We start from the raw sequence: 21,130 nt of genomic DNA, 5'->3' as shown, positions 1-21,130 counted from the left end.
TCATTTTATTATATGTTGGTCAAATTATCTGGCCAATATAATTTCTACTTATTGTAGTTATGTTGATGGTATGTTTAGAATGTGCTTAATTTTTTAAAAACTGCAGTATTCTCATTAATATTTTTATTGAGTCTGTAAGAACTTGAGATGGTATTTTTTGATTTCTCTTTTATTTCTAATATTCTTTTTCTTTATAAATATGTTATGTGATGCATTTTATGTATATAGACTTGTGATATTCTAGTTTTAACTTATTTATTTATTTATTTATTTATTTATTTTTGGCTGCTTTGGTTCTTCGTTGCTGTGCGTGGCGAGCGGGGGTTACTCTTTGTTGAGGTGCACAGGCTTCTCATTGCGATGGCTTCTCTTGTTGTGCAGCACAGGCTCTAGGCGCGCAGGCTTCAGTAGTTGTGGCACCTGGGCTCAGTAGTTGTGGCTCGTGGGCTCTAGAGTGCAGGCTCAATAGTGGTGGCACACGGGCTTAGTTGCTCCATGGCATGTGGGGTCTTCCTGGACCAGGGCTCGAACCCGTGTCCCCTGCATTGGCAGGCGGATTCTTAACCACTGTGCCACCAGGGAAGCCCTAGTTTTAACTTTTTTTTTTTAAATTTTATTAATTAATTAATTAATTTATTTATTTTTGGCTGTGTTGGGTCCTCATTGCTGGCTCTAGAGCACAGGCTCAGTAGATGTGGCACACGGGCTTAGTTGCTCTGCGGCATGTGGGATCTTCCCAGACCAGGGCTCGAACCCATGTCCCCTGCATTGGCAGGCAGATTCTTAACCACTGCGCCTCCAGGGAAGCCCCCCCTTAGTTTTTTTTTTTTTTTTCACTTTTTAAATATTTATTTTATTTATTTATTATCTTTATTTTTATTTCTTTTGGTTGTGTTGGGTGTTAGTTGCACGTGGGCTCTTCATTGTGGCGCTCGGGCTTCTCTCTAGTTGCGGCGTGCGGGTTTTCTCTTCTCCAGCTGCGACACACGGGCTCCAGAGCGCGTGGGCTGTGTAGTTTGTGGCACACAGCCTCTCTAGTTGAAGTGCTTGAGCTCAGTAGCTGTGGCACGGGGGCTTAGTTGCCCCGCAGCATGTGGGATCTTAGTTCCCCGACCAGGGATCGAACCTGCTTCCCTGCATTGGAAGGCGGATTCTTTACCACTGGACCACCAGGGAAGTCCCTGGGGTGACAGTTAGCTGAAAGCAATGAAGCTTGTTTGGATCAGGAAAATACACTTTGCACTTACAAGGTAAATTAGCTTCAAGTTCTGCAACCTCTTTGACAAGCAGCCTGTCTCTCACAGAAACCCGCCGAGTGGAGTCGGAGGCTGCGGCTGGCGCCCGGGACCCTCTGAGACCGTCATCCCGCTTCAGTTTGCTTGCCAGCGTCAGCATCCCTGCTACCTTTATCCTGGGCACCCCGAGACAGGCGAGGCAGGCTCGGCGCCCAACACCATGCCCGGCCGGCCGGCGGCGGCGAAACGCAGCCCGTCACAGCCGCACCAGCTCCGGGCGGCGAGACCGGAAGTGGCGGGGCGGGGACTCGGCCGCTCTCGCCCACTCCCCCCCTTAGTTTTAACTTTTTTATCCTGAGAACTTTTTCTCCTAATTTTCATTTTGTCCGTTGGTAACATTACTATGCCTTTGGTGTTTTGGTTTTGCTTGCTATATCATTATCATTAAATTTTCACCTTTAATTAATTTTACTTTCTATGTCATATAAATAGAACATAAATAGAACATAGTTGGGCTTTAGCATTGCACTCAAACTGAGACTATATATATATATTTTTAAATTTTATTGGAGTATAGTTGATTTACAATGTTGTATTAGTTTCAAGCGTACAGCAGAGTGAATCAGTTATACATATATATGTATCCACTCTGTTTTAGATTCTTTTCCCATGTAGGCCATTACAGAGTATTGAGTAGAGTTCCTTGTGCTATACAGTAGATTAGTTATATATTTTAAAAAAATTTTTGGCCATGCTGCAAAGCATGTGGGATCTTAGTTCCCTGACCCAGGGATCAAAGCTGTGCCCCCTGCAGTGGAAGTGCGGAGTCTTAACCACTGGACCGCCAGGGAAGTTCCTAGTTATCTATTTTATATATAGTACTATATATAAAATAGAGACTATCTTTAAATGGGGGTTTATCAACTGATTGATCCTACATTTACCATCTTATTTTTTGATTTTGATTTTTTATTTCAAAAAAAATTTTTTTACATCTTTGTGCATATGTGCCAGTGTTTCTTGTTTTTGTTTTTTTATTTTCTTAATTATTATTATTTATTTTATTTATTTTATTTTTGACTGCATTGGGTCTTTGTTGCCGTGCGTGGGCTTTCTCTAGTTACGGCAAGCCGGGGCTACTCTTTGTTGCGGCATGCGGGCTTCTCATTGTGGTGGCTTCTCTTGTTGCGGAGCACGGGCTCTAGGCATGTGGGCTTCAGTAGTTGTGGCACACGGGCTCAGTAGTTGTGACTCATGGGTTCTAGAGCGCAGGCTCAGTAGTTGTGGTACATGGGCTTAGTTGCTCCGCGGCATGTGGGATCTTCCTGGACCAGGGCTCGAACCCGTGTCCCCTGCATTGGCAGGCGGATTCTCAACCACTGGACCACCAGGGAAGTCCCTATTTCAAAAATCTGATGTAATATATAATATAAAGTGTTACCTTGTCATTTTTCCCCTTAGAGGGGTTTTTACAGGCAAACTTTCTGTTTCAAATTCTGCTTAAAGTTTTACATATTCCTTATGAATCCACAGAAATTGTTTCACTGATGCACATGCTCATGTACTAAGACAGGGCTCGAGCGCTCTACAAAGTTCACCTCAAATATTTCTAGGAGTTTGTAGTGGGAGAGAGAGGCCTTGCTTTGTCAAGTGCTGTGTAAGGACCTCCTTCTTCCTTCTTTTCTTGCTCTGCTTCCCCTAATTTGTATCGCGATGTTTGCCAGGCACTGCTGGCTTAGACAACAGTGGCTTTCCTTCTCCTGAGAACCGGTGGGTTTGCCAGGCCCTGTTGTGCCTGTAGCTGGGTGTTGCCCTGACCCTGTTATCTGCTTCTCATCCGTCATCGCAGCCATCTCATTTGGTGTGACCTGGGCACTAGCATTAGCCTTCTTGCGGTGTACCGGTGACACAATATTCTCTTTGAAACGAGACATATAAAATGCTTGCATTTTAACAGTATGGCTAAAAATTTAATTCGTGCTCATTCTATAAGCAAAGCTATGCATCCTAACTCAGGCTATTCTTGGCTCTAGTCCTACTCTCCTGCTGCTATCATTAGCTAATAGTGCTGTTGTGTGCCCCTGGCTGTTCTAAGAATTTTACATATACAGACACATTACATCTTCATAAAAACCCTATGAGGTAAGTATTACCATCTTTTACAAACGAGGAAAGAAACTGAGACCATAGAGATGTTAGGCTGAGATAGGCAAAGGAGAAGGCTCTTCAGACTGGATTATTTACCAGCCCTTACATCTGTGGCCTGGAGAGTAAATTGACACACTTGATCCCTGGCCAAATATATGTAGTCATTGTTGATGGTCTTCCTCTCTGTGCCACACTGTGAGAGGTTTTACTCCTCTTCGGCAGCTGTAAAGAAAGAGAGAACAACTCGTTTTCAACTCTAGGTTATTATGAGCAATATAATCCTATTTCAACTCATAAGGGCTGCCTTTCAGTCTAAGTGGCCTTCTTTGCAGGGATGACGATAGGTAACAGAGCCAAATCAAGGCAGATCTGTTAACATTGATTCATTTACCCTGACCAGATACAGGTCAGAGGGAGAAAAAAATGGATTCTCAAAAATATATACTGTACTTCAATTTATGTATTTATTTAAAACTGGAAAAAAATCCCATCTTTTTATTTCCATCTTAAATTCAAGACAGATTTTCACAGTAACTCTTGGGAGAAGCTTTTCCCAATCCCCAAGACTCTCATAATGTTGCTGCATTCATACCTAAAAAAGCCTTAGACATTATATTAGCACCTCATTATACCTGCTTGGGTGACCTAGGGTACCTTATGTGGTACCTGTGCATCATCCTGGAGCATATAAGCCTGGTGCCCATTTGTTTTCTTCCAAGTGGTGCAAACCATGTGATGTTATGTGATTTAAATTGTGTGAAAACCTTTACTGTCCTTTTTATCTTATTGATACCAGCGAGTGTTAAAAAAGTGCCTGTTTCATTCCATTGCCTTGCAATTTTGTTTCCATTATTTGGTGCAAGTTTATTTTTATTTAAAATGTTAAGTCTGCTATTTCTAAAAATACCGTTTGAACTTCAGTGTACCTGAATATTTTATTGTCAGTTACTTTTCTTCCACTCTCCAATCATGATCATTTTATGAACTTTATAGACAGAAAGAGAGATCTTCTAATCCCAGTTTTTGATCATTTGGCTATGCATAGGATTTTTTTCTGGGATATTTGCTGATTGTAATTCTTTTATCAGAATCAACACCCATCAGAATACCACAGCTTTCAAAAAGTATTGTTTCTTCTTTCTCCACCCTTTCTTCTACAACCTTTCTTTCTCAGGGGACAGTGAGTCACCTCCTATATAAAAAATCCTACATAAAAAGGGGGGCTTAATAAGGACACTGTTGGTACAACTGATTGAAACCCAACTTGAATTCCCTATTTGTCTCACTTTAGGGCTGGAAGAAGAATAGGGGTCGAGCTAGGCTTAGGGAGACTTGTTCAACATCCTTGTTCTCTCTGGCTTTCGTATGTGCTTCTCTTTGACTATCAATTTCATGCTCGCAGATTAGCTTTTCACAGCACCTTGAGAGAGAGGTTGGGTTTCCAGCAATGCAAGGCTCATATACTTAGAAACACACTGGAAAGAATTTTTTTTTTGTTTTTTTCCCCCTGTTCTAGCTTCAAAAATTCCAGGGAAGGGCTCTGATTGGCTTGTGTCAATTCTAGGCCCATTCCTGGGTGAATTATTTTGCCTAGGGAGCAGAGTGCTATGATTGACCTTGTTTAGGTCTGGTGTCCACCTTTTGACCATTGGCTGAGGCCCATGGTTATAGGGTCACGTAAGAAGATGGCAACTCCCTTTCCAGTCAAATGGTTTAGTTTTCCTAAAAGAGAATGAGAGCTCCTAATTCCAGAAGAAGCAAGAGGTTTTAGAAAGACAAAGTAATCAATGTCTGATATTGATGATTGGATACAGGGTGGCCACTTATTAAAAAGTCTTTACAACAATTCAGGTAAAAGGTATCAGGATATGAACTGAGTATGTGAAAGAGTGGAGATGGAGAGGTGATTTGACATTCAAAACATTTAAGTAGCATTCATGGAGTTCTAAGCAAACTATTAAAAAACAAATTAACTATGCAAACACCAGCCCAATAAAATAAGCCATCTGCTTTGTTCGACCCTTTTGAACATGTTTGCTGTGGGGCATGCAATTTTACTTTTTCTTTTGCTACTTCATTTACATAGTTATTGTCATTTGTTCAGTCACCTGAATGTTTTTTGTCTAGAACAAAGTAAAGGATTATGGTTATTGACACTTTGTCATTTCAAGCTGTTAAACACAGAACAGGTTTCTTGAATGCCTCTCTGTCCTGCCTCTGCACATAACCAACTGAATATAAAAGAAGCAGTATCCTTGACTCAGGTCTGACTGTTCTTGGCACAATGTCAGTGCTGCTTGGAATATAAATTTTATTGGTTTATTTGAGAATAGAATTATTCTGTTCAAATGTTACATCCCACAAGGCATAGTTTAATATGATTATAGATTTAGAATAGATATAGATTGTAGATTTCTCTTTGCGTTGGTTAATGCATAGGGCTAAATACTACTTTCATATCTAGATCAGGATTCTTTTTTTTTTTTAGATCAGGATTCTTATGTAATCATGTAAAATATTTTCTTTATTATAATAAATAAGACCTCTTTTAGGCATCCTTGAGATCAAATCTCATAAGTACTAAGAATTTATTTGCCTTTTAAAATATGTTGACATTTGGACTGATGGTGCAGAAGCAATGGTGGGTAAAACTGCTGGTGCCTTAGCACAAATCAGGATAGTGGCAGCAGACTGTACTAGCAGTTAGTGTGTTTTTAACCATCTTGCATTTGCAGAAAAAAAGCCACTTTCACTTAAGAGTGTCCTTGATGAAACAATAACAATGATTAATTTTATTAATTTTTTACCCTCAAGTCAAAATATTTTTAATATTCTGTGTGAAGAAATGGGAAGTATACATAAAGCACTTTTTTTTGTTTGTTTAAATCTCACTCCAAATGAGGATGTTTCTTTTCTTTTTTTTTTTTTTTTAATTGGGCTTTGTAGAATTTTTTTTTTTTAATTTTATTTATTTATTTATTTATTTATGGCTGTGTTGGGTCTTCGTTTCTGTACGAGGGCTTTCTCTAGTTGCGACAACTGGGGGCCACTCTTCATCGCGGTGCGCGGGACTCTCACTATCGTGGCCTCTCTTGCTGCGGAGCACAGGCTCCAGACGCGCAGGCTCAGCAATTGTGACTCACGGGCCTAGTCGCAACGAGGCATGTGGGATCTTCCCAGACCAGGGCTCGAACCCGTGTACCCTGCATTGGCAGGCAGATTCTCAACCACTGCGCCACCAGGGAAGCCCACATAAAGCACTTTTTTTTTTTAAACATCTTTATTGAAGTATAATTGCTTTACAATGGTGTGTTAGTTTCTGCTTTATAACAAAGTGAATCAGGTATACATATACATATGTTCCCATATCTCTTCCCTCTTGCATCTCCCTCCCTCCCACCCTCCCCATCCCACCCCTCTAGGTGGTCACAAAGCACCGAGCTGATCTCCCTGTGCTATGCTGCTGCTTCCCACTAGCTATCTGTTTTACATTTGGTAGTGTGTATATGTCCATGACACTCTCTCACCCTGTCACATCTCACCCCTCCCCCTCCCCATATCCTCAAGTCCATTCTCTAGTAGGTCTGTGTCTTTATTCCCGTCTTGCCACTAGGTTCTTCATGGCCTTTTTTTTTTTTTTCCTTAGATTCCATATATATGTGTTAGCATACTGTATTTGTTTTTCTCTTTCTGACTTACTTCACTCTGTATGACAGACCCTAACTCCATCCACCTCATTACAAATACCTCCATTTCATTTCTTTTTACGGCTGAGTAATATTCCATTGTACATATGTGCCACATCTTCTTTATCCATTCATCTGATGATGGACACTTAGGTTGCTTCTATGTCCTGGCTATTGTAAATAGAGCTGCAATGAACATTTTGGTACATGATTCTTTTTGACCTATGGTTTTCTCAGGGTATATGCCCAGTAGTGGGATTGCTGGGTCGTATGGTAGTTCTATTTGTAGTTTTTAAAGGAACCTCCATACTGTTCTCCATAGTGGCTGTATCAATTTACATTCCCACCAACAGTGCAAGAGTGTTCCCTTTCCTCCACACCCTCTCCAGCATTTATTGTTTCTAGATTTTTTGATGATGGCCATTCTGACCGGTGTGAGATGATATCTCATTGTAGTTTTGATTTGCATTTCTCTAATGATTAATGATGTTGAGCATTCTTTCATATGTCTGTTGGCAATCTGTATATCTTCTTTGGAGAAATGTCTATTTAGGTCTTCTGCCCATTTTTGGATTGGGTTGTTCGTTTTTTTGTTATTGAGCTGCATGAGCTGCTTGTAAATCTTGGAGATTAATCCTTTGTCAGTTGCTTCATTTGCAAATATTTTCTCCCATTCTGAGGGTTGTCTTTTGGTCTTGTTTATGGTTTCCTTTGCTGTGCAAAAGCTTTTAAGTTTCATTAGGTCCCAGTTGTTTATTTGTGTTTTTATTTCCATTTCTCTAGGAGCTGGGTCAAAAAGAATCTTGCTGTGATTTATGTCAAAGAGTGTTCTGACTATGTTTTCCTCTAAGAGTTTTATAGTGTCTGGCCTTACATTTAGGGCATTAATCCATTTTGAGTTTATTTTTGTGTATGGTGTTAGAGAGTGTTGTAACTTCATTCTTTTACATGTATCTGTCCAATTTTCCCAGCACCACTTATTGAAGAGGCTGTCTTTTCTCCACTGTATATGCTTGCCTCCTTTATCAAAGATAAGGTGACCATATGGGCGTGGGTTTATCTCTGGGCTTTCTATCCTGTTCCATTGATCTATATTTCTGTTTTTGTGCCAGTACCAAACTGTCTTGATTACTGTAACTTTGTAATAAAGTCTGAAGTCAGGGAGCCTGATTCCTCCAGCTCCATTTTTCATTCTCAAGATTGCTTTGGCTATTCGGGGTCTTTTGTGTTTCCATACAAATTGTGAACTTTTTTGTTCTAGTTCTGTGAAAAATGCCAGTGGTAGTTTGATAGGGATTGCATTGAATCTGTAGATTGCTTTGGGTAGTATAGTCATTTTCACAATGTTGATTCTTCCAATCCAAGAACATGGTATATCTCTCCATCTATTTGTATCATCTTTAATTTCTTTCATCAGTGTCTTATAATTTTCTGCATACAGGTCTTTTGTCTCCTTAGGTAGGTTTATTCCTAGATATTTTATTCTTTTTGTTGCAATGGTAAACGGGAGTGTTTTCTTAATTTCACTTTCAGATTTTTCATCCTTAGTGTCTAGGAATGCAAGAGATTTCTGTGCATTAATTTTGTATCCTGCTACTTTACCAAATTCATTGATTAGCTCTAGTAGTTTTCGGGTAGCATCTTTAGGATTCTCTATGTATAGTATCATGTCATCTGCAAACAGTGACAGCTTTACTTCTTTTCCGATTTGGATTCTTTTTATTTCTTTTTCTTCTCTGATTGCTGTGGCTAACACTTCCAAAACTATGTTGAATAATAGTGGTGAGAGTGGGCAACCTTGTCTTGTTCCTGATCTTAGTGAAAATGGTTTCAGTTTTTCACCATTGAGGACAATGTTGGCTGTGGGTTTGTCATATATGGCCTTTATTATGTTGAGGAAAGTTCCCTCTATGCCTACTTTCTTCAGGGCTTTTATCATAAATGGGTGTTGAATTTTGTCAAAAGCTTTTTCTGCATCTATTGAGATGATCATATGGTTTTTCTCTTTCAATTTGTTAATATGGTGTATCACGTTGATTGATTTGCATATATTGAAGAATCCTTGCATTCCTGGGATAAACCCCACTTGATCATGGTGTATGATCCTTTTAATGTGCTGTTGGATTCTGTTTGCTAGTATTTTGTTGAGGATTTTTACATCTATGTTTATCAGTGATATTGGCCTGTAGTTTTCTTTCTTTGTGACAGCTTTATCTGGTTTTGGTATCAGGGTGATGGTGGCCTCATAGAATGAGTTTGGGAGCGTTCCTCCCTCTGCAATATTTTGGAAGAGTTTGAGAAGGATAGGTGTTAGCTCTTCTCTAAATGTTTGATAGAATTCGCCTGTGAAGCCATCTGGTCCTGGGCTTTTGTTTGTTGGAAGATTTTTAATCACAGTTTCAATTTCAGTGCTTGTGATTGGTCTGTTCATATTTTCTATTCTTCCTGGTTCAGTCTCGGAAGGTTGTGCATTTCTAAGAATCTGTCCATTTCTTCCAGGTTGTCCATTTTATTGGCATAGAGTTGCTTGTAGTAATCTCTCATGATCGTTTGTATTTCTGCAGTGTCAGTGGTTACTTCTCCTTTTTCATTTCTAATTCTATTGATTTGAGTCTTCTCCCTTTTTCTCTTGATGAGTCTGGCTAATGGTTTATCAATTTTGTTTATCTTCTCAAAGAACCAGCTTTTAGTTTCATTGATTTTTGCTATTTTTTTCCTTCATTTATTTTTCATTTATTTCTGATCTGATCTTTATGATTTCTTTCCTTCTGCTAGTTTTGGGGTTTTTTTGTTCTTCTTTCTCTAATTGCTTCAGGTGCAAGGTTAATTTGTTTATTCGAGATGTTTCCTGTTTCTTGAGGTAGGCTTGTATTGCTATAAACTTCCCTCTTAGCACTGCTTTTGCTGCGTCCCATACGTTTTGGGTCGTTGTGTCTCCATTGTCATTTGTTTCTAGGTATTTTTTGATTTCCCCTTTGGTTTCTTCAGTGATCACTTCGTTATTAAGTAGTGTATTGTGTAGCCTCCATGTGTTAAATTGTGGCAGCGCCCGCATAAGACATCTTCACCTCCTCTTGGAAACAGTCAGTGCAGAGAAGTCTCTTCACCAGGAAACCTTTTTCTACCTCTTGGCACTTCTGACTGTTTAAAATGTAGGAACTGCAGCCTTCCTTATGGAGTCAACATCACTGAGAGTATTTTGGGATCTGAGCCACCTTTGCAACACAGGCCAATAAGAGCTGACAGTCCCAGATGCCAAATAAAGCGCACTGTCCAGAAATAGTGACAGAACCTGCCTAACTGGAAGAAGAATGTCGCCATGTGGATGAAAGGCTCTTGGTGCTCCAGCCAGGCACCAGGGCTGTGCCTCTGAGGTGGGAGAGCCAACTTCAGGACACTGGTCCGCAAGAGACCTCCCAGCTCCACGTAATACCAAACGGTGAAAATCTCTCAGAGATCTTCATCTCAACATCAGCTTCACTCAATGACCAGCAAGCTACAGTGCTGGACACCCTATGCCAAACAACTAACAAGACAGGAACACAGCCCCATCCATTAGCAGAGAGGCTGCCTAAAATCATAATAAGGCCACAGACACCCCAAAATACACCACCAGATGTGGACGTGCCCACTAGAAAGACAAGATCCAGCCTCATCCACCAGAACACAGGCACTAGTTCCCTCCACCAGGAAGCCTACACAACCCACTGAACCAACCTTAGCCACTGGGGAGAGATACCAAAAACCACGGGAACTAGGAACCTGCAGCCTGTTAAAAGGCGACCCCAAACACAGTAAGATAAGCAAAATGAGATGACAGAAAAACACACAGCAGATGAAGGAGCAGGGTCAAAACACTCCAGACCTAACAAATGAAGAGGAAATAGGTAGTCTATCTGAAAAAGAATTCAGAATAATGATAGTAAGGATGATCCAAAATCTTGGAAATAGAATAGACAAAATGCAAGAAACATTTAACAAGGACGTAGAAGAACTAAAGAGGAACCAAGCAACGATGAAAAACACAATGAATGAAATTAAAACTACTGTAGATGGGATCAATAGCAGAATAACTGAGGCAGAAGAACGGATAAGTGACCTGGAAGATAAAATAGTGGAAATAACTACTGCAGAGCAGGATAAAGAAAAAAGAATGAAAAGAACTGAGGACAGTCTCAGAGACCTCTGGGACAACATTAAACGCACCAACATTTGAATTATAGGGGTCCCAGAAGAAGAAGAGAAAAAGAAAGGGACTGAGAAAATATTTGAAGAGATTATAGTTGAAAACTTCCCTAATATGGGAAAGGAAATAGTTAATCAAGTCCTGGAAGCACAGAGAGTCCCATACAGGATAAATCCAAGGAGAAACACGCCAAGACACATATTAATCAAACTATCAAAAATTAAATATAAAGAAAACATATTAAAAGCAGCAAGGGAAAAACAACAAATAACACACAAGGGAATCCCCATAAGGTTAACAGCTGATCTTTCAGCAGAAACTCTGCAAGCCAGAAGGGAGTGGCAGGATATACTTAAAGTGATGAAGGAGAAAAACCTACAACCAAGATTAATCTACCCAACAAGGATCTCATTCAGATTTGATGGAGAAATTAAAACCTTTACAGACAAGCAAAAGCTGAGAGAGTTCAGCACCACCAAACCAGCTTTACAACAAATGCTAAAGGAACTTCTCTAGGCAAGAAACACAAGAGAAGGAAAACACCTACAATAACAAACCCAAAACATTTAAGAAAATGGGAATAGGAACATACATATCGATAATTACCTTGAATGTAAATGGATTAAATGCTCCCACCAAAAGACACAGACTGGCTGAATGGATACAAAAACAAGACCCATACGTATGCTGTCTACAAGAGACCCACTTCAGACCTAGAGACACATACAGACTGAAAGTGAGGGGATGGAAAAAGATATTCCATGCAAATGGAAATCAAAAGAAAGCTGGAGTAGCAATTCTCATATCAGACAAAATAGACTTTAAAATAAAGACTATTACAAGAGACAAAGAAGGACACTATATAATGATCAAGGGATCGATCCAAGAGGAAGGTATAACAATTGTAAATATTTATGTACCCAACATAGGAGCACCTCAATACATAAGGCATATACTAACAGCCATAAAAGGGGAAATCGACAGCAACACAATCATAGTAGGGGACTTTAACACCCCACTTTCACCAATCGACAGATCATCCAAAATGAAAATAAATAAGGAAACACAAGCTTTAAATGATACATTAAACAAGATGGACTTAATTGATATTTATAGGACATTCCACCCAAAAACAACAGAATACACATTTTTCTCAAGCGCTCATGGAACATTCTCCAGGGTAGATCATATCTTGGGTCACAAATCAAGCCTTGGTAAATTTAAGAAAATTGAAATCGTATCAAGTATCTTTTCCGACCACAACGCTATGAGACTAGATATCAATTACAGGAAAAGATCTGTAAAAAATACAAACACATGGAGGCTACACAATACACTTCTTAATAACGAAGTGATCACTAAAGCACTTTTGATGCATACTGAAATATAATGCTATCTTTAGGAAAAGCACATGTACAGTTGTTTGAGTTGTGAGCTCAGCTAAATGCCTTTTTCATAGAATACCATTTTTACTTGAAAGAATGACTCACAAACTGTGGTCATTCAGATATGGATATTTGGCTGGCATTTTCTTTAAAATAAGCCTATCATTTAAAAGAAAGGACAACTGACAGTAGTTGTTGCCCAAGAAAAAAATCCAAAAGAAGATAAAATTACAAATAAAAATTAGAGTTAAGAACTTGGAAAACTGTATGCACCACCTTGAACTCAACAACTTTCCAATACTTAGATTATTCTGATGAAATTGGTGGTATTTAACAAATGGGATTTTGTTTTTCTTTTGATGTGGTATAATAGAGAGTCATCATTTGGAAGATCTGCATAACTCAGTGAATTAATATTTTCCAAATGATCAGTGTGTATGATGTTATAAAATCATGCATGGATAAAAGATTTATACAAAGTACAAGATTGACCAGTGGGTTTTAATGCAACAGGGTTAAAAAAAAAGGTCGTTGGTAGAAGTTTGAAATTATATGTTGCAGTGAGCTTTTAAGAAACTACCACTCGTCAAGTAAAGAAGAATATATACAATTATATTACAGGCTATTAAAATACTACACCATTTTCCAACTAAATATACTTTAAGCAAACAACACATAACAGCAGGTTGAAAGTTGAATGCAGCTGCTTTTCATTAAATTAGACATTAGAGATTTTTTAAAATGTAAAACAATATCTCTCTTCTCACTGATTTTTTTCATTGTTCTGGAAAACAGTCATTTTTCTCGTAAAAATCGTATTTATGTTAAAATGTAAATATTTTTTGTTATATTTAAGTTAATAAATATTTTAAAATTTGCTGTTTAATTTATAATACAACAAATTTTTATCAATATAACCTATTTACATAAAAGTGTTTTAAAGTCTTTAATAATTTCTAAGAGCTAAGGGGTCCATGAGACCAAAATATTTTGGGAACTTCTGGCCTATAGGATAAAATTCAAACCTCTCTATGTGGTCCAAAAGTCCTTCTATCAGTGGCTTCTACCACCTCGCCTATGATCTCTCCTGTCTCATTTCCCCTCATCAAAAGAACCATGTTGTTTTACCTCTCTGTACCTTTGCTCAGTGCTCTTTTTGCCATGAATATCCGTTTTCTTTTAGCTCTCTGTCTAAAGTACTGTCTCCCAATGCCTCTTGGGACATTTATCTGTGTAATACTGTTTGCCATAAATTCTACTTTATTTGAAATTAATATAATCATTACAACTTTCTTATACTTATTGTTTGCATGGTATATCTTTTTCCATCCATTTACTTTCAGCCTACCTGTGTCTTCATATTTAAACTTGCTTTCTTATAGATATCATATAATTGGATCTTGTTTTATTAATCCATCTAAAATCTCGGCCTTTACTGATCTCATTTATGAGGGCTCCAGCCTCATGACTCGAGCACCTTCCAAAGGCCCCACCTCCTAATACCATCATATTGGGCTACATATGAAGTTGGTTGGCACACAAAAATTTAAATCATAGCAAGGGGGAAAAGGAGGCAAGCCTTTAACTTGTTACGATTGCAGGTAAATGAAAATGAAGATTAAATTCTAAGAGCTTGTGGTGGGGTAACTGAGACTGAGGGCATGAAGGTAACTGTTCAAAATACTTCAGGGCTTCAGAAGACACTGAGGAAAGAGTTAGAAGGTGGACTGATGGTGAGGGTGAGAGGAAAAATGGACCAAGGAGAAAAGAATAAATATATGGAAAAAGATATGAAAAAAAGAATTGCATATTAGAGGAGGGTGAGTCTATCCAGAGCTGGAATTGAAGCTTACAGCAAGGAACCAACCTTTTTCTTTCCTTTTAAAAAGGCTACCTATATCATGAGTATAATCACCTATATGTTTTTCTAATCAATTGCCTTTATTTTTTTTACATTTACCTTGAATTCATTAGGATTAATGTTTGTATGTGGCATGAGGCCAGTATGAACTTTTTTCCTCAAACTGTTAAACCAAAAAATTAAAAATTTTTTCCCTTCTCTAATTTTAATTACTCCTTTACAATTTTCTGGTATTTTCTAATTGTGCTCTGAAGAGCTTTAGAGTTTCTCAGACTTGGATCAGTCAGATAGCTATGATTGTTTTTTCCTTTGGTTATTTCTTTTATTAACTTTGTAATTCAGTGAACAATATTTGTTAACTACCTACTACATGCTAGACACTATGCTAGTGTCACTGGAGATAAAATGAGTCCTAAAATGAACATGGCCCTTGCCTCAGGGGGTTATATTGTCTAGTGAGTTTTACATATCAGGCTTTCATATACACGTTCCTGTTTTTCTATTGAAACTTGGAGAAAGACAGTGAGATTTGGAGACCCACTAATTCTGTAACGTTGAGCAAGTTATTTGTCTTCTCCAAATCTTCATATATTCTCACCTTATGGTGGGATGGTAGCCCCTGTTTTAGTGTATTGCTTTAAGGATTAAGTGGAATAACTTCATATGAAAGGGCTCAGCCCCCAATAATTAATTTACTTTCTTCTTTCCTAAGTTTTGTCTATACTTTTCCTATTGATAAAAGACCTGGAATTTTGGTTAACATTCCTGTGTCTGATGCCATCTGAGTGTTTGGTACAGATTACTAATAGGTTATCTAACTTCTCTTTCCTAACACTCTGTTGATATGACTTTCTTTAATATCATCATACCCTCTTGCTTAAGCCAAAGGAGTTATCTTAGTTCCAAGGTGCTTAATCTCCTTTAATTCTTAACTATCCCTGTATTCTAAGAATTTCCTCCTTCTTTTGACACTACTGTAATATTTTCCTTCTTTATTCTTTTTTTTTTTTTTTAAATTTATTTATTTATTTATTTATATTTATTTATGGCTGTGTGGGATCTTCATTTCTGTGCGAGGGCTTTCTCTAGTTGTGGCGAGGGGGCGCCACTCTTCATCGCGGTGCGCAGGCCTCTCACTATCACGGCCTCTCTTGTTGCGGAGCACAGGCTCCAGACGCGCAGGCTCAGTATTTGTGGCTCACGGGCCCAGTTGCTCCGCGGCATGTGGGATCTTCCCAGACCAGGGCTCGAACCCGCGTCCCCTGCATTGGCAGGCAGATTCTCAACCACTGCACCACCAGGGAAGCCCCCTCCTTCTTTATTCTTTTGCAAGTATCCTTTTACATGTCCCCGAACTTTAGATATTTTCTCAAAACTCATTCCTCCCAACTCTTTTTTTGCTTTTGGCCTTCTTTTTGTCAAACAAGTAGTCATCTATTCTCATCACTTCAGCTCTAACCTCTCTGTAGCCTAATTATATCTGTCTATCTATTGGAATACAACCCCATATTACCAATGTAGTATAGGGAGTTTATTCATTCATTTCTTGATGATTTTTATTGCCGTTGGGTATGCTGTCTTCTCATGCTTATCAGTGTTCTGCTCTAAAATTCTGTTTCTATGTCCAGAATCATTCACTTTTTTCTTAATTTGGTTTCTTAGCTTGTTTTCTTCTTAAAAGTGCTATCATTCTTCTAGTTACTTAGACTCAAAACCTTTATTCCTTCATGTTCATACTCTATGTTCACTTGAGTCTTATTACTTTAGTCTTGTTACTTTTTGTTTGGAAATATCTTATATTCATTACTTCTTTATTTCTCTACTACTACCATCCAGGTCCAGTCAGCATAGTAGATGATTTCAGCAGCCTTTGCTACTCTTTCTATCCCTTATTCTTTTCTTCAGACCAGCTTGCCCATTATTATTACATTAGTAATCTTCCTAAAATACTGTATTTATCCTGTATTCTCCTGTTCAACATTTTCAGAGATTCATTTCTTTTGGCAGTGTTTCTTTTGAAGGAAAAATTTTCTCATGGATTCCCAGTGTTGACATAAAATATTTTAAATATAATGTAACTTAAATATGTCCAAATATACAAGTAAATATAAACGTTTGCACATAAAACTGTATAACTAAACAGTTTACAAATTCATTACAAACAAAACTATAAAATGGATAAAATTTAAGTTAACATTAATGTGACAAAAGATGTTTGCTGAAACTTAATCAGTAAGCTCAACATGAATATGGTACTAAGTGCTCTGAGTTTGGCATGGGCCTATTCTACTCTTTTTTTAAAAAAATTAATTAATTAATTAATTTGGTTGCACCTGGTCTTAGTTGCGGCAGGTAGGCTCCTTAGTTGCGGCATGTGAACTCTTAGTTGCGGCACACACGTGGGATCTAGTTCCCTGACCAGGGATTGAACCCGGGCCCCCTGCATTGGGAGCTTGGAGTCTTAACCACTGCACCACGGGGCCTATTCTACTCTTGCAACTTCTGAGAAACCTTTGTTTCTACAGCATATTATGGTATCATTTGGTCTTCACTTGGTACAAACATATCATTTGAGAAATAGATCTGTCCTTGTCATTTTTTTTTTTTCATCCCTCAGCCAGCTACAATTAAAATAGGCTATTTGGCAGCAGTAAGATAGTAAATAAAAATGCACATTCGGGCACTGATACTACTTGGTTTTTTGGGGTGATTAGGTGAGCATCAAGATGATCCAGAATATGGAGTGTGTGTGTGTGTATGAAAGAGAGAGAATTTTAGTTCACTTGAAAAAAAGAAACTTAGATTTTTATAGAAGACTAATGGAATCTCAAAAATCAGTTCTAGACCTCCAGAGTCTACAAACACCATTATAAATGTTGCTATTCGTGGGATAAAGACCAAATTCCTCATGTTGACATCTAAGGCCTTTATCAATTTGGATTAAACCTCTTTCCGTTTTTTATGTTTTTCTTTTTTTGACTTCTTACTATTGTGTACACATATTCACATTTTCCCCAGAATTATGCCTTGTCTCTTTTTATACCTCTGTCCCTATATAATGCCATCTACCTATAGCCTTTAAGGGCCAGTTCATGCTCTCATATCCCCTTGAAGCTTCTGTTCCCCTTTTCAGTTATAATTTGATATTTCTCCTTCTTTGAACTCCTCCTGTGAACTCCTTCTGTATCTGGTACTTTAACATTTCATTTTTTTTTGTAGTATTAGTTTAATTGTTTGATTTTCATATTCTTTACATCACTAGCCCTCAGGGTCCTTACAGGCAATAGTAACTTAAATGTTTTTTGCATAATCTTCAAGATCATTGTTGGTATTCCTGAAGCACTTTACTAAGTGAATCAAATGGGATTACAGTATTAGGGGTTTAGTTTCCCTCAGAAATATGTGATTCCTTCCTATAGAATGTAAGCAAAGTACTTTGATATAGAAAATCTGTGTTTCTCTAAAACTAAAATGCCTTAGAAATTTTATATTTTTTGCACTCATTTGTTCTGTATTTTCAGGACTGCTGGGGAAGATTCTGATGGCTATCCGAGATGCAGGTTTTGAAATTTCAGCTATGCAGATGGTAGGTAGTTTGCAATGAGTCATAACTTACTGAGGAACTGTGTTTTTTTATTGAAGTATGCTTTAAAATTTTTTACATTGAATTTTCTCTGTGCACTTGTGAACTCAGTGCATTAAAAATAAAAAGATATATTTGTTGAACTTGATAACCTTATAGTAAAAAAACATTTTTGAACTGATTTTACCTATATAATCTCTCACTAAGAGAACTAATATTCTAATGGTACATCTGTTTTAAACTTATAAAGCAGGTTTATATAATTCCTGGAACTTTAGTTGCAAAATAAATGCAGACTGAAGCAATACATTTAGTTCCTCCAAACAAAATATAGAATCAAGCTAAGTAGTTATAATGAATTTTCTGTTGTCTGGATTTGTGACTAAGAAGAGAATCAATTCAGATTTTTCCCAGGACCTTTGCTGGTTTCTGGAGTTTGCCTCAGGATCTTCTTTGGAGTTAGCACATTTCAGCCCCTCTCTTGGCAGTCACACCACTGGATCTCCAGAGCCCACAATCATTCAAAATTGCCCTGCTGTCACATTTCTAGGAAACCCTTCACTGAAGAAACAATATTAACTTCTATAGAGAGTCCTTCTATATCTTTGTGCTATACTTATTAGTGCATTTGACAATAAATTGGACACAAATTATTATAGGAATCATAAATAATTTATATTTTACAATTTTGTTGTTGGTGTTTCTTTTTTCCTCTTTTTCTTGCATTAATGGGGATTTTTTTTAATGATTCCATTTTATTTCCACTATCGATTTATTACTTATACCTCTAAATTTTTTTTTAGTGTTGTTCTAGGGTTTAAAATCATCTTTAATTAGTCTATCTTCACATTTTACAATTTTTGAAGGCCAGCAAGTTTGCGTTATTATGACAGTGAAATGCCAGTTTTGGAAAGAATTTTCTTACCAATGTAATTTATTTGCTCTTCTTCTGAAAAGGAACTGCTTTTGATGTCTATGAAGTCTTAGGATCACCCAAAATCAGAGGTCAGGGCACTAACTGAGGTTCTGCCTATTTTGTATCCTGGATTGGTGGGAATGATAATAAGCTGAGAAAAGGTCAGAAATATCAGCTAGTTTACAGAGTTATCAGGCACAACTTGGAGACTGATGAGGAAGTTAATAATTGAAGAATCTTATCCAGGACTATAATGAAATTGTTAGCCAAAACGTTCTCAAATTATTAGCTTGGTGTTGTAGTCACAGGGTTATAGGACCTAAGCCTCCTTAAGTAGTAATCCTTGTGGAAATTTTAGAATTAATCATTGATCTAACTCTAGGCCTACAACCTAGAATAGTGATTTCCATAGTAGGTGCTCAGTGAAAAAAAATAATTTAAAAAAAAGAATCAATTGAACTTATGGGGGAGGCATGGTAGTTTAGTGGCAATCGTGTCGTGATTTTTGGAATCAGAAAGCTCTATTTCTGAATCATGTGTCTTCTGCTTTCTAGGTATGTGAACTTGGCCAGATTTTAAGGATTCTTATCTTCAGTTTTCTCAGCTAGGCAATGAGAATATTATTTGCCTCAATGGATTATTTCATGGAATAAATGAAATACCCCTACACAATACTTTGTAGAATTTCCAGTACAAGTTACTAAGTATTTAATAAATTATATTTTCTGTTATTTTATGGTATTAGTAATATAACAATTTGTATGAATATCAAATAATATACTGAAATCAAACAAAATTCCCTCCCTGTAATAGTTACATTGCCTATGAAAATAAATCTTCCTAGTTTGAACTATTGTCTGGGTAGACAGAAACTTCTTAGTGATCTTCAATCCTGGCAACAATAAAGAAGCAAAGTAGGGAGGAAAACAAAATTGGGAAGTCTGAGGCTATTTTTTAAAAATTTAAGGTTCTGGTTCTTGAGATGGTAGAACTTAATGAAATTTTATTTCTAAGTTTGAATCCAGCCTGGATAAGAATGACTCTTTGTAGGTTTACTTTATTAGCATATTCTGACAATTCTTTTTGAAGAGTAGTAGGATTTTCAGATGAATGGTGTCAGTGCTTTATGATGAGCCAGACTAGGGATTTTTCTGAATGCTTGGGAGGAAAAGGGTATTATTTCCAGCCCCCTCTACAAAATTTGAAGAACTTTTCTTTAGTAGTATTTCTTTTTTAAAAAAATTTTAAAATTTATTTTTATTTATTCATTTATTTTTACATCTTTATTGGAGTATAATTGCTTTACAATGTTGTGTTAGTTTCTGCTGTACAACAAGGCAAATCAGCTATATGTATACATATATCCCCATATCCCCTATCTCCCACCCTCCCTATCCCACCCCTCTAGGTCATCACAAAGCATCGAGCTGATCTCCCTGTGCTTCTTATTTGTGCACTAATCTATCGATAAACAACATTACATTGTATAGATACATAAGTCGTTTCTGTACCAGGAATGAGGTTTTATTCAGCGAGGTAGAGTGTAGTGGTTGAGAGTACTATCAGTGGGATCAGACTGCTTAAGATGGAATGCCAAGTACTGAAGGCTACATAACCCCTCTGAGTCTTCACCTCATCTGTAAATGGGGGCTATTAACTTTACTTACCTTGTAGGATGGTTTTTACGATTAAATGAGATGATGTACCTACAGGACCTAGAACAATGCTTGATATATTTGAGTACGCAAATGTTATAAATAATTTTTTATTTTTGATAAACAATAATTTGTTATTGATGAACTGAACTTTAACACTTTTTCTTCAAAGACTGTTTAATTTGTTCAAGGTTTACATTTTAAAGGAAATATATCCAAGAGATCATAAATGTTGAGTGCTAAGTGTGGCTCATTCTATTTTGTTGGTTGGCTTACGTTTTGTTTTGTTTTTTTAAAATATAGTTCAACATGGATCGAGTTAATGTTGAAGAGTTTTATGAAATTTATAAAGGAGTCGTGTCTGAGTATAACGTAAGTATCGAAATAAATGTAAAGCATTGGTACTGAAAACAACTTGTGTATCTCAAATCTTGTAGATCTCAGTATAATTTATAATCATGAAAGTATTGCTTGA

The 21,130-nt window shown here is 37.3% G+C and overlaps 1 protein-coding gene across 2 annotated transcripts in view; it reads left to right on the top strand.

The window, feature by feature from the left end:
- The window catches only part of NME7 (NME/NM23 family member 7), a 244,646-nt gene that overhangs the window by 81,422 nt on the left and 142,094 nt on the right, over nucleotides 1-21,130 (top strand). For both annotated transcript variants that reach the window (XM_059935841.1, XM_059935832.1), the window contains 2 exons: nucleotides 18,023-18,087; nucleotides 20,959-21,027. In XM_059935841.1, the coding sequence (XP_059791824.1) occupies nucleotides 18,023-18,087; nucleotides 20,959-21,027 (134 nt within the window). The remainder of the gene's footprint in view (nucleotides 1-18,022; nucleotides 18,088-20,958; nucleotides 21,028-21,130) is intronic.

Source organism: Balaenoptera ricei, chromosome 1 (assembly GCF_028023285.1).
Source record: "Balaenoptera ricei isolate mBalRic1 chromosome 1, mBalRic1.hap2, whole genome shotgun sequence".
Classification (NCBI taxonomy): Eukaryota; Metazoa; Chordata; class Mammalia; order Artiodactyla; family Balaenopteridae; genus Balaenoptera; species Balaenoptera ricei.
This window is presented reverse-complemented; position numbering and strand designations above follow the sequence as displayed.